Below are 15,149 nucleotides of genomic sequence, written 5' to 3'. Positions count from 1 at the left end.
TTGAATTTTATGTCTTGCAAAACCTCCCGAATTTGGGATCTGACAAAAATTCCTTTCCTCAATTTCGCTGCACTGATCTTTGGAAATTTCTCTGACAATCCTGCTGAATTAGTATTCCCTTATTGCTTTCACAAAGTTCTTCATTAAACCAAGCTTAATGTGCAGCAGTGGCAAGAAAACTTTTTGAGGGTCAACCAAAGGAGTATTTTGAACACTGTTCCTTCCTGGCTCCTATTCACTTCTTTGATCCCAATTACATTTGACATAATGATCTGCAACAGCATGGCTGTCCCATAAACGAAGTAAACCCTGCTTGCATACCCACGAGCATTCCAGTGACTTTTAAATCACCACAGATATTCCATTGATGTGCTTTGTAATTGAGTGCATCAAGAAATATTTTCATACTTTCATATGTCTCGCTTAGATGAGCGGAATGCACAATTGGTACACATGGCTTTTGATTCCCATTATGCAATAGAACAGCTTTTAGGCTTCGCTTAGATGAGTCAATAAAGAGCCGCCAGTCAGAAGCTATGTGTAAGTGTGATAAATGCTCAAATAGTCCATTAATATCGTGGCAATAACACAATGGGCCATTGAAAGTAAAAGATGAAGTTAAAGGGGTTCTGACACAAATAATGTTTTTATGCTTTAGCAACCATTGTTCACTGGTGTGCCTAATGGACACAGGGAACCCACGGTTTAATGGCTGCTAAAGCATAAAAAGATAATACTTACCTGTTCTTCTGTTGTTGTTGACATCGGGGGGGGTCATCTCCCAGCAGGCGCTGTTCCTCCTCTTCTGTCTGCACGAGCCGCGCCGCTCCAGGATCGCGCGCATGCGCAGTGGAGAGGTGCCCTCTGACAGGAGTCAGGACGGGCTGCGTCTCCACTGCGCATGCGCAGCACTCCGGAGTTCAGCAGGACGGACGGGCCGCCCACAGCAAGCACTGCTTGTGACGTGCCTGCTGTGGGCGGTCCGTCCGTTCACCTCGGAAGTGCCTGACGGACGGACCAGAGCAGAAAGCGGTCTTTTTGACCGCTCCTGCTCTGCTTTAAAGGCACAGAAGAAGATGCCGGCTGGAGGGGACATGCCTGGCGATCGGGCCGGGCCAGGCCAGGCAAGGTGAGTACAAATTTTTTTTTTTTGATGTCAGAACCCCTTTAAGTTATGGTTATGTATTTGATGGTTTAGAGCCCTGCGTTGGTTCGAAAGCTTGCTATAACATCATGTATTTTTTATTAAAAGGTATCATATCTACATGATTACCTGGTTTCTCTTGCTGGGAGCGATCATTTTTTTGATAGTGGCACACTTTAGCATTTCTTGCAAGCAGGTGTTTCTGCTTAAAGCCCAATGTCCACGGGTCGGTTTGATTTGCAGCGTCCACAAATCAAGCCGCCCATAGGGAAACAGAGGAGTCCGCAAATAAAATAAAGCATGCGGATTTGATTTGCGGACCTTTTGGTCCGGAAAACAAATCACAGCATGCTCCATTTCAGTACGGATTCCACACGGACGGCTTCTGTTGAAGTTAGTGGAAGCCATCCGATTCGCGGCCCGTCCACAATTGAATTGCAGACGGGCCGCAGGAAAGTAGGAGTTTTAAAAAAAAAAAAAAGAAAATATGCTGTGCATGCACGCCAGTGTTTCCGCACGCATTCGCAGACCACGAAATAGAAGACATAGAAGCACGCAAAAGCCCTGGATAGGTAACAAGGTGACGCAGTGTCCTCGTCCGCGGGCAGAGTCGGATTCCCGCTGTGGGCTCCTGCCTGTAGAATACGATCCGCCTATGGACATTGGGCCTAAGTCTTGATGCTAAAAGCTTCGCATTACCTTTTGGGAGATAGGAGTCCCTAATCAAATCACTCAGATCTTCCTGGGTAAATGTTTCTGGCTCTTTTACAACATCGGGCCTGTAGTCTAAATCTGCAGGATCTTCACCAGCAGTGGCACACATGTCACATTCACTGGAGCTACTGGAATTGGTAGTAAGGCATCATGAGGAACTGGTCTAATGGTCAAATCCAAATTTGGATGAATGATTTTATGCCTATTTTTTGCTGAAAAGCCAATTGTATTAGTGATGCAAAAGTAGCAATCCTTGTCGTGATCCTTTTGGCTCCTTTCATATAATAGGTGTCACAAATAGAAGTGAAGCCTTCCACCCATGAATCCAATCACTCCATCCACTAGAAAATGCTGCGCAAGTAACGTGTGGAGCCCATGATTTATCCTGATCACCTATTGTACACCCAATATACAATTTGTTGATTTTTGAAAGATTTGCAGTAATTGTACATTGCTGTCCTGAAGCTGTAAATAACAGGCAGAAAAATATGTCTGGGTGATTTTTGCATTTTCTAGGCATGCCAACAAATAATTTATGGCAAGTGAAATCTGATCTGATATGAGAAATAATACTGATTTACATAGTTCTCATATTACAACCAATACTGAAACCTAATGCATCTCATCACAAAAACTAGACTCATAGACAGGTAGAGTTGGAAGGGGCCTCCAGGGTCATTGGGTCCAAGCCTCTGCTCAGTGCAGCATTCACTACATCATCCCATTTGTAGACTTGCTACAAAAAATCTGACAACAGAATTCAAATTGGCACACAAAAATCTATCTCTTGCACCTGAAACCAACTCTGATGGAAAAAGTTTGTTGACCAGTGTAAGTGTGTAGTGAAAAAAGCCCCTAAAAGTATGGAAACACCCACCCTAGAAGTTGTTCTACTTATCGCTTGATATGTTTTATCATGACTGTTCTTGTGTGTCCTAATGTGATATTCTAATATTTTTTCCCCTTGAGTTCACGTTAGAAGTGCGATCATGTGATCTATTTAAAAGTCCCGGATAGCCGGGTGACATGATCACATGACTCCCATGACATCGTCCACTTTGTCACCGTTGTTTACTTAAGTGTAGATGTTTACTGTGCTTGTCAATAAAGACCCTTAGTGATCCTCCTGCCTGGTTACCCCATCCTAGCGCACCATTTATTCTTGTTTCTTATCTTCTCGGTAGTATTGAAGCAGGAAAAGGGGAATGCCTTGGCCGAACGGATCCGTATTATGACTGAACCGAACGGCGCTCATTGACTTTAATGGGGTCCGTTGACTTTCCATTCAGCCGTCCGGTCCCTTACCGGTAGAAAGTCTTTCATACAGTACTTTTTTTGTCTGGTATTTTATAGTGGATCTTTGAAGAATTCTCTTAATGGAGGTTCCGAACGCAAATGTTAATATAGCCTAATAGTGCCTTTTGATAATGGTTTCCTCTTCCATGCCATGTTCTCCTTTATAGTCTGCTACCAACCTCACAGCCTTCCTAATCGCTCCTTTACGATTTTTGCATATTTACATTTGACGTTTAGTCTTGATAACATTCATATATAAAACATACCATGATTCACACCATCTCTATTTCTGTGAAGCTAACTTTGGACTATACATGATTTGCTTTGGCTGTCGGCCTCTGATTTCTACTAATGTTTTGATTCCAGGCCCTGGGGAGCTATATCCACTTCTCAGACATAATAGTTGATGTGCAGAGAGAGCTGGCACAGCTGCCAAGACTGGAGATCTAATGTACCAAGTCTCAGAACTGTGAATGATTTAACTCTGTGTGCCTTGGGGGGAGAAAAGACCTCTCATAATGGCTTTTTCTACTTTACATTATTTGGGCTCTAAGACCGTCGTGGGACCGTGCAACTTGCAAACCATGGATATAGTTGAAATGGAGTAGCCAAGCCTTTGTTAAGATATACTGGAGCACTAAATCTTACTCTACAGGGGACCCTGTATTCATTTAGTCTATAACTTGTTATAATCACAAGCATTTGTCAATATAACACCATTTTATTTAATTTGCCATGGTATTACACTCATTGAGAGATTGATTCATAGTCCGTAGAAATGCATAGAGGGACATTTATACTGGCTTAATACTAGAAAATTAGTGTGGCAAAGTCACAAAATTTGGTGTTAAGGGACGCTTTTCTGCCCTCTGCTTTTGTAAAAGTGGGTGGGACTTGTTGGGAGGGGGTGTGGTCTCCCCAAACAAACAGTTTTATGTATAATTTACTCCATAAACTGGTGAAAAACAGGCCACAGGTCAGACCTGGCATATATTTCTGTGTGGGAGTATGGAGGCACCGGGATGCACCTAATAGATAAAGAGGTATGCACCTCTTCATGTATTAAGTGCTTTGGGGGAAATTATACCAAGGCCGGCATTGCAGACGTCAGTCTTTTTTTGTGAGTTTTACTCATTATGATTACACACTGTTTTGATCGGTGCCAGATTTAGAGAATTACAGAAAAAGTGACTACTTTGGTTCATCGAGTTACCTGTGTAATCACAGCCATTCAGTGATGTCGTTCACTGAATGGCTGTAAATGATCGAGCGCTGGCTCTGATTTTGCTGAGGCAGCGGCGCTCATGATCCAATCACAGCACTCGCTTGCTGGAGGCGGGGTATTCAAAGCCCCATCACCAGAAAGAGAGTGCTGTGAGGGACTTAGATGCCGCTGGCTAAGTGAGTCATTTTTTTCATGTAGTTTAGCTGGGGCTTATTTTGGGGGGAGGCTTATATTTCAGGGAAACATGATAGTCGTCCCATATACACATGGCCACAGACAGGGCATTGAGCGAGAGATCGCTCAGTTGTTGGAGTCTCTTGGTTTTTAGCTTGCCTAAAAAACAAGTGAATATCACATCCTGTGAACAGCTGATGGCCTGTTTTGCAGTGAATGGGGTTGGGTGATTGGAAGAGATCTCCAGTATGCTTTGCCTTACGAATATCACTCCTGTGTGAAAGTACAAGAGCGATAGTTGGTGGGATGTAGATGTACCTTTTTATACAGAATCCATCATTCACAACAGGTGATGAGCGCAGCTTATCTACTTCACCTTCCTGCACACTGACCCCTTCACAGGTCACAGATCATGTCTAGAACAGTTTTCTATAGACGTAAAACCTTTGTCAAAAGGAAAAACATGAAACACTTAGGAGTAGTAATTTTGCTGCAAAACTTGTCATGCAGTTACATCTCAGGCAGATATGCAAATGATTACGGTTGTAGCATGATTAGATGAATGGTCTCTTGCCACCTGAGGCCCAAAAGGGGGTTCCAACCGTGGCCTATTAAAAGGCTCTCACAGGCTACTTGTGTGTAGTGGACCTATTTTTCTGCTTGTGTAGAGTCCGTTAATTAAGTTTGAGAGAGGGCTCTTTATTTGAATGCGAGAAGCTGGATGGTCATATTGATGAATTGCCTGACATCTGACCCAACTGTTAAGTGTTCGGACTAGTGGATGTGTGAGGGAATGCATACTTGGTGACCGGGCTTAGGACGCCCTCAACAGACCACCAGTAGAGAAGATTGTCTGATCGTCCAACAAGCATAAGCAACTCCAACTATTTCGAGTTGCTACATTTCAATTGGCTAGAGGGGATCCTTCGCAATATTAGTTCCTATCCCTTCATGTAGAGACAGGTTACACCATCATTACAGGCCCCTGTGTCTGTTGGAACTATTTCTAAGCACTCAGTGGAAGGAAATTTGGTCCCATGACGCCCATTAGGTATACTGCCTTTGACCCATTGTTGCCACCGTTTGCAGTAGTGACATGAATGCTGAAACGACTTGGTGGACTGGTGGAACGGAGTTGTCTTCAGTGACAAACCCAGGTTTAATTTGGGCATTCATGTCTGTGTTCATGTCTGGAGATCTAGGGATGAGTGCCTCTATCCTGCCTTTGCTGTGGAGTGGAACACTGCCTCCATTTCTGGTGTGATGGTCTGGGGGCCATTATATTTGACAGTTCCCCATCCCTAGTAGTGGAACAAGGGACAATGACAGCTCAGCGATATGTTCATGACATCCTGCAGCCACATATGTTGCCTTTCATGGCAGAGCTTCCAAGAGGCATTTTCCAGCAAGTAAAGGCAATTTTAAGTCCCAATGTCACAGAACAATTTGGGAATATAAGTTTTTATAATCCCCTTTAATACCATCAGAAATGGTATGAATCTTGGAGGAGGGTTTTTACATCAGTGGAGATTGAGATATGAGAAACCCAGAGCAGAAGTAACACATTGACCTGGTGGTGACCCCCAAACATCAATTTAGAGACTGGAGACTTTCAGATTCCTTGTCACTGGACTAATTATTTAGTGTTATGCTCATCCCTACCTGGTATGTATCTGCTATTAAAGGGGTTGTCCCGCGAAAGCAAGTGGGGTTATACACTTCTGTATGGCCATATTAATGCACTTTGTAATGTACATCGTGCATTAATTATGAGCCATACAGAAGTTATTCACTTACCTGTTCTGTTGCTAGTGTCCTCGTCTCCATGGTGCCGTCTAATTTCAGCGTCTAATCGCCCGATTAGACGCGCTTGCGCAGTCCGGTCTTCTCCCTGGTGAATGGGGCCGCTCGTGCCGGAGAGCTGGTCCTCATAGCTCCGCTCCGCCCCGTCACGTGTGCCGATTCCAGCCAATCAGGAGGCTGGAATCGGCAATGGACTGTACAGAGCCCACGGTGCACCATGGGAGAAGACCCGCGGTGCATCGTGGGTGAAGATCCCGGCGGCCATCTTGGTAAGGTAAGTAAGAAGTCGCCGCAGCGCGGGGATTCGGGTAAGTACTAAACGTTTTTGTTTTTTTAACCCATGGGTTTGTCTCGCGCCGAACGGGGGGCCTATTGAATTTTTAAAAAACCCGTTTCGGCGCAGGACAACCCCTTTAATCACAAAACATCTGTGCCCTTTTATCCAGTATTTATCGAAGTGCAAATTAAGTTCACCATGTCTGTGCCCTCCCATGTGATGTGTATATGTTTAACTATAAATACGTCTTTAGATCTGTTCCAATTATGTTTGAGGACCCTGAGAGGTTTGAAAGCTCGCATTAACATCATGTATTTTTGTTGGCCATTAAAAGGCATCATATCTACAAGATTACTTGGTTTCTCTTACTTAAAACAATCTCACTTTGCTCTACTGGCTTAACTTTTTTCATTTTAGCAAATGTGGGCAGATAAGATGCAGGATACCATATGAAGCCTTTGTGCTTCCATGCCCCCGTATCACATCTTGCACCCAAGCTAGAAGCGGCCCAGTAGGGTACTAAAGCCTCACTTCAAGTGACCAGTTTACCACAATAACTTATCCTTTTACTGTGATATTGTAATCCCTTCCTTATATCAACGTTCTAATCACGCACAGAAAGTTTCATTCAATTCAGACAACTCCTTTCGGGGACTTGAATTTTTTTTGACAGTGAGTGTAAATGAGTTGGCTCCTGTTCATTTTGTGGCTGCTACAAAGCATATCTCAGCAGTGAAGGCAAGCTGGCCGTCCCCATAGTCATGTACAGCCTATAGAATAAAACCATCTACAATCAGAAAATAAAGACAGATTAGAAAAATGAAAAAGATTTCGATATCTTGATTTAATTAGTTTTAAAAAATGACATTTGCTTCAAGTGCTAAGCCATTCAGAATTCGATACTAAGCCACTAGGAATATTACTTTTAACTCCTATCTATGCTACACTAACAGACATATATTAAAATTAAAAACAAAATAAACCTAGACTGGTTACACTAATTGGGTACCAAATGGGAAAATTTCCTGTATCAGGTGTGTAGTAGTATATGGGGGCCCAGTCAGTCCGTGCCCGAGTCTCACCATATTGTGACATGCATGATATTACAAAAGGAGGGAAACTTAAATGAAAGTGTTACATGTATGACATATTTTATTTTTTATCTTCGTCATAGGGAAGAAGAAATTGCTCGCGTTCAGGAACTGATGAAAAACTCTTCCTACAAGGCCAACCCACTCTCTGCTGTGACGGCGCACCTAATGAAACGAATGAAGGCAGAGCAGGAGAATCCCAGCTAATCATTGAGAGTGCTGTGTAGTTCACCCAGACCTGGAATCTAACTGAAGAATGTAAAGAAGTCCCAGGCTGATGTTACAAGGGATGAACAATGTGACAGATAGTATTGAAAGACGGGCAACATTGAGTAAAAAGTCCAGTCATGTGCACTGGAATTTTAGTCATGTGTATTGTCCAAAAACATCTGGCTGTGGTTAACAAAAATTGCCTTAAGTTAAATCCAGTAAGATATGAAGTTTTGTCCATGTGCTTTACGTTTGAGCATTGGATCAAGGTTGAAATGAGTACATTTGGTTTTAGTTCCAACAGTTGTTCTCGTTGTCAGTACAAAGAAAGCCTTCTGGCCAACGTATGTAATACCTAATTTGTATTTGTTTGACTTTCTAGTATTAAATAAATCTTTACACTACTAATTTTGTTTGATATCCATAAAAGATGTATTATAAACCAGATGCATGTAAGAAATCATCAGTTCTCGTATGAACTTGAAAATGCTATTCGCCTAGATGAGGAAATTATTTCATTTTGTGAATCAGAATCAATCAGAGCTGATTGATCAGAGAACACCACTCTTCTCCGCTCCACACCACAGCCTATGCACAGAGAGAATGCATTTACGGAAATCATGTATGAAGGAAATGGCTAAATACACAGGCTAGACACAGCATAGAAGTCTCCTTGATACCTTTACACAGCTGCTCAAGAATAATAATTTTTCTTACTATTTATTGTAATTAGAGGACCCGTCATGTCTGAATGTCAGTGGGGCTAGCTACGTAGCTTTACAGATGTGGCCCTGGTGACTCAAACTATATTATTGTTTTTTTTTATACTCTGCCCTATTCAGACTTTTTTTTTAGATTTAGCCCAGTGTTGTGAATGTGTCAAGTGGGCGGTCCCCACTAAGTGTCTATTGGTGATCTCAGACTTGATTGATGGTGAGCACTGGGGTCCACCCACCTGACACATTCACCTTGTAAAGAAGAGCCTGTATGACAAAAACTGGAAGGATTAGAGGGAAAAGCAAAACCTCATTGGAGTTAGCGGGGCGGCGGCTGAAAACTATGCAGTCAACCCCGTTGACATGAGGAAATGACAATTTTTTAAGTTTGGCTCTAATTTCCTGTAGAAGTAGTGAGTGTTCTATTATATTCAATCGAAGGATAAAACTAAAACTCTATTCATTGCAAAACTAAACTCTGCATATAGTAGATATATTTTATTATACAGTACTTCTCTTTTCCCTGCTGCCCCAGAGATCAATGGGGATCTTCAAACAGGTGGCTCCTTCACTGTAGCCGCTTGCTGCTGTCCTGAGCAGTGGTTCTGAGCTGCCCGGGAACCTTTTATACTGGAGTAGATTTACTCTTTGGGCATCTTACTAGGCTTATTTTTTCATAGGGTCACTTTAGTGGTTTTTGCCATTTATAAATGTAAACTACTACAACCCTAGCTTATCAGCAGCTCTGTATATGTGCTTTCATGAAAATAACTACTTATATCACCAGTCAAGTTAACTTTTTCTAGTTTTATGGCAAAAAGCCATTGTCCATACAGTTCTTGATATTAGAATTTTTTTTAAGAAACCCCAGGTAAGTTGAGCTCTTATTAGGCTGAATGGGATTGCATGAGCTTCCTGGCTTCATTATCTCTGTGGTGTCTCAGTAAATAATTAACATTTAATTACCACTTATAAGCCACTCTGTGATAAAACCCTAATGTTGTATCTGTGACTGTAATAGTTTTAGGGTTATTTACCACAGGTTTTTGGCTTCTCGCTCAAGCAAAGTTCTTCCCATTTACATTGTTCTACTTCTTTTGTGATTTCCCCCCCCCCCCCCCCTTTTTTTGCCATTATCTCCTCTGTTATTTTTTCTATTGTTCCATCAGTTTAGTGCTATGAAACACCATAACAAGTAAATATATTATGTAGAACACCAAGACTATGAAAGGCTTAACTTGACTTTGACTTAAGGTGCATTCGGTCTAAACGCGAGCCAATGACTAAACCACAAACGATAATTGTTCACTTTTCGGTTGTCCATTTTATGCTAGCCTAAAAATCATCATTAGCTCGGTCATTTATCGTTCAATTTAAACAGTGCTCATTCAGTCCCTCTCATTTACTTGTACAGCGAATGTGAAAGCCTGAAAGATTCTCGTTGGCCAACGATGGATCTGACTGTCTAAATAGGTTGGCAAGCTAGCAATGATGTCAGTGGCTCGTTCATTCATTCAACGATAATTGGCTCATCTAAAAGGACTCTTAAATTATTAAATGTGTTTATAAAAGGAACATATGCTAAATATACACAGTAAATAGTTAGAGCACGACTAGAGGAAACAGCTGGGGAAGAATAAAGGCGCTGGGTTTAACAGAAATGTACTGAAATTCCTTCCTGAACTGTTCAAGAAATTAGGATGAATTCGAAAAGAAAATGTGAGCCTTTTGGTTGCAGCGATATAGGAAAGCTTTTCTGTCATTATTCTTTAAGTAGTCATGGCTAATGCTCCGATATTGATGGCTAACCCTTTAGTATGCTTAGTAACGGAGAAATCTTTTAATTCGTCCCTTACTGAACATCTTGAAAACCAATAATAAGAGAGTAAGGTCTGCCCAATCCCAATGGTTTTCTTACTGCTACTGTACCTGGATTGATTTATTGCTATCTTTTAATTCATCCTTTACTGAACATCTTGAAAACCATAAGAGAGTACTGTTAAGGACCGCTACACATGACTGGTCACATTAACCTTTCAAGCCTTGGGTTCCAAATCAATTCGTATCCGGTGCACCACGGAGGTCAAGAACCACACAAAGAGTCCGTTTCTAGTTCTCATCAGATACGTAGAGTTGAGCCACGGCAGATATACAGCTCACTCTGCTTAAGGCGTGCGTACACTGAATCTTTATTCACTTTGGTATAGTTCTAATACATGAAAGGAATACGTAATTAGTCACGGGGTTAATCTCATTGGGTTAGAAAAACATCAAGAATCGTGCATTGTTTAACAATCAGCGTAGTGAGTATCTATGTGAAATGTCCTTCAAATGATTATTCCTCCCTTGTGAGTTTGGATGATCGCAGCGTCTTATCAGCACGATTTGCTCTTTTCCCAAAGCTCAGGACGTGGGGGAGTCTCTTCTGATAGCGACTGTACCAGGCAAATGTTCTCGGATGAATAGAAAAAAAAATCATTAGACATTGCACCGAATGTCATGCTCTAAAGTTATTTCTGCTTTAATTATTGTTTCACTACACACAAGCTTATTTACATCTTATAATGCTCCATTTTCCATTTTGTATCTAGCGGCCATTTTGAGACAGATTCTTCCATATTATGAGCCTGTACCTTCTCAAACCCCCCTAGAAACTGTCTCAAAATAAACAATACCTTATAACTTCTACTGGGCGGGGTAAGGTTTGCTTTCCCTATCTCTAGTTTATGATCTATGCCCTACCTATCATTGTTGGTCAGCTGTCCAAGGGCTAATCCCTTCCCCGACAACTAATCCTAACTAACTAAACTCGAAGACCTGATGGACACAGAAGGGATCTACAACACACATGCTATTCTATTCTAATGGCTGGGAAACTAGAGTGGTCACCCCTGCTTCTGCTGAGACAGATCCATAAGGGGACAAATCGCCCTGTTGTATTATAGGCATATAGCCATTGCCCGGGGTCTCTTTATCGACATATACGGGAACAATAGGCACCATTTGATCTGTAAGCTTAGCACAGGAGCGTCTTATGCAGGGTACAATACAGACAGAAAGTAGCAGGAGTATGATAAGAGTAACCAGAATCCCTATTCCTATCTGCATCAAGAATTGTTTCCATTGTCCGGTCCATGCAAACCACTCATCCCAGGGGTAAGTTATCCCAGAATTACGCTTCAGGTCTTCTGACAATGTGGCCAATTTCTTTATTGCGATAGTCACTTTACCTGTGGGCCCTGTGTTATCTGGAATATATGTACAGCAAGTTTCACCAATCCTTTTACAAACACCACCTTTCTCGGCTAGTATCATATCCAGAGCCATTCGGTTCTGGAAAGTCATGGTGGCTGTGGGGCCTAATTGATCAGCAAGCCCTTGAAGTGCATCTCTTGTATAGTTCACGAACCTTTGTTGGTTGTTATATATATGAACATTCTTATTGATGGTTACTATTCCAAACAGGGACTCAAATCCGGCCTTAATTTGATCCCTGGCTTTAAACTCATCTGGCACCCCCCCCTTGGCACTCTGATTGCAGCTATATATATACACATGTGGATCAAACCTGCCACCTGGTTTCAGATTGTGACGCTCGTCTGTAGGACCTGAGAGAGAAGCAGAGACCACAGAATGCGTTATTGACAATTCCTTGGAGAGACCTATGACAAAATTAACAAGAGAATCATTTCCCAAACTTGGCTACTGTGGCATGTATTCTCCGGAGAAAAAGAAAAACTAATGGAAGACACTCAATTCAAGATTTGCCCGTTTCCTTCATTGCCCATGGATCTACTTTCCCACTACTCCGTGGATGGTAGGGTGTGTGAAAAGCCTGGAATTATAACCAAAGCAGACATGATGTATTGCATTATTTCACCTGTGAAGTTTGTACCTTTGTTTGACTCAATCACTTCCGGTGCCCCGTATCTGCGCATTACCTCATCCATGAGCTTCTGTGCTGTTACCTGCTTATTTACTTTGGTAACAGGGTAGGTCTCCAACCTGAAAAGAAATCAACAACAAGCACATATTCATACTTCCCAACAAGTGGGAGCTGAATGTAGCCAATTTGCAATCCCTGAAATGGGTAGAGTGGTCTAGGCAAGCGTTATGTGGCAAATTTACTTCTGCCCTGTTGCTTAAGGCAAAGATGCAAAATTGGACAAATGATGCAGCAGCTACAGAAAACCCAGGAGCCACCCGTCCTCATTCAAGCGCCGAAATCATTGCTGCTTTGAGAGGTGCGTCATTCTGTGCATCAGCTGGGCCATCACGGGGCACAGGGACTGTGGTAGGCAAGTTCTGTTGACTGTCCGCCATACGCCGCCCTGTTCTGTTGCTCCCATATTTAGTCCATTTGCCTTTTTTCTTCATTGCTGGCTTGTAACTGTAAAGTCCTTAGCATATCAATGTCCAAAGTTTTTATCAAAGTCCAAAGTTTTTATCAAAGTCCAAGATTTTTGTCAAATTCTTCTTTTCTTCCACGGCTTCAGGGCCGCTGCCTTTGCTGTGTGGTCTGTGATGGCGTTGCCTCTTGCTTCTCCAGTGTAGGAATTGGTGTGAGCTTTCCACTTTGTCAGGTAGTAGTAGGGCTTCCATGAGACTCTGCACCGCTGCACCATTCTTAATTGGCTGTCCTGCTGAGGTAAAAAGCTGTCTGGCTTTCCATATTGGGCCGTAATCATGAGCTATGCCGAATGCATACCGGGAGTCAGTGTAAAAGGTTGCCATCTTACCTTCTACCACTCTACACGCCGCAGTGAGGGCCTTCAGTTCTGCTTCTTGTCCTGAAACATGCAGAGGCATTCTGCTTTTAGGACATCTTGTTGTGTATATCCGATGTGGAGTCGTCCATCCTCACCCTGGGACCATCTATAAAAAACAACTCAAAATATGCATTGTTAACAGGGGCTTCAGTAACCTCTTAAAACTTACATTTTCTTGTTGCATCACTGCTAGACAATCATGCTGATATTCTATTTCAAATAGATCAGAACCTTGTTGCAAACAATTTAAAAATAGCTGATCTGCAATACCTAGATCACCTATGCCTTCTCCTCCCCCCTGTGAACCTGGATACTCAATTGAAAGAAGAGTAGCCAGGTTCAAAAGAGCACATTGTAGCCGGATCTGACAGGCCAGAGATAAGTGCTTGGGTTGCACTTGCGTGAGTATGCTCCGAATGACATGAGGGGTGAGGACCACTAAGGAATGGGGGGGTGTAGTCCAATACCAACTCACAAGGTTTGTCAACCATTGCCTGTACTGCTGCCACCGCACAAACACATAAGGGAGCTGCTTCAGAGGTGAGAGAGAAAAGAATGATTGAAAGACAGTCATAGAGTGGTTGCATAAGAACCGAGTGCATTCATGGTTGGCAGTATGAAACAAGGCCCAGAAAGGTGCGGGGTTTGGCAACGGATGTAGGTACAGGTATGGCTGGGACAGCAGCCTTTTGTTCCTATGTCAGATGTCCAGTTCCTTGGCCTAAACAATGACCCAGGAGAACAACCTTTATTTTGCAGGACTAGAGTTTGTCTTTAGAGGCTTTACAGCCATTTTCTGCAAGAAAAATTAAGAGTGAAATTGTGGCCTGTTGGCAGACTTCCAAATTATCAGCACACCGCACCTACATGCGGTAGGTGGCTGACTGACACCTCATCAGCACACAGCACCTACATCACACAGCGCCGACAGCACACAGCACCTACATGCGGTAGGTGTCTGGCTGACCCTTCAGCGGTTTTTCTGGACTGGAAAAAGAGGGGTGTTTGTTGGAGCAGTTAGTTTACAAGACTCTTCTGAACCGGCACCTGAGGTCTCAACCCGTACTGATCCATCTGGTGAGAATTTGATGGATGCAGATAAGGCCTGTAAGATATCAGTGCCAATAACAGAGACATGAATATTCTACAAACATCTATCCACATTGAAAATTTACAGTCTGCATATGCAGAAGGGGGGGGGGGGAAAAACTTGTATCCCCAGTCAATATCTGCATCACACATCTTACATTCATCATAGTCTGAACACGGGTCACTAACTCTCATCCATCCATGCGGTCAAGTCTGGCTCTCTCATTCAAATGCCTATGATTCACCACACACACAATGTTTGCGTCGTTAGAGTTCAGGAAATTGTGGATACATTGCACTAGGATGCACACCGTTCACACCAGGAGATAACGCGTATCATGCAACTGTCCTCATCTTGCAAACAAATGCATTCAATCACTACTACCTCTCCCTGGAATCAGTCAAACTTTAACTGTCTGTAATACTAGAGATGTACAACAGATTCCACAACACTAATATTTCCCATAAAAGGAACATACATTTAGCAATTATGCACACGTCCAACCAATCACAGAACTGACATTTACACAAAGAACAGCAAAAACGGTAAGATTCACTGGATTCATTACGGGTTCTATTCTATTCAAGCAAACTTAATTATTGTCCAGTGTTCTCCGCTCTAATCTTTGGTCTTGAGAAGT

The 15,149-nt window shown here is 42.5% G+C and overlaps 1 protein-coding gene across 1 annotated transcript in view; it reads left to right on the top strand.

Moving 5' to 3' along the window:
- The window catches only part of SLX9 (SLX9 ribosome biogenesis factor), a 170,041-nt gene extending 161,699 nt beyond the window's left edge, over window positions 1–8,342 (top strand). The window contains exon 6 of the mRNA XM_066575651.1: window positions 7,808–8,342. Coding sequence (XP_066431748.1) covers window positions 7,808–7,931 — 124 coding nt within the window. The 3' untranslated portion in view covers window positions 7,932–8,342. The remainder of the gene's footprint in view (window positions 1–7,807) is intronic.
- Window positions 8,343–15,149: the final 6,807 nt, after the last annotated feature.

This window comes from Eleutherodactylus coqui, chromosome 8, assembly GCF_035609145.1.
Source record: "Eleutherodactylus coqui strain aEleCoq1 chromosome 8, aEleCoq1.hap1, whole genome shotgun sequence".
Lineage (NCBI taxonomy): Eukaryota > Metazoa > Chordata > Amphibia > Anura > Eleutherodactylidae > Eleutherodactylus > Eleutherodactylus coqui.
The sequence above is the reverse complement of the archived record's forward strand: the minus strand, read 5'-3'. Positions and strand labels throughout refer to the sequence as shown.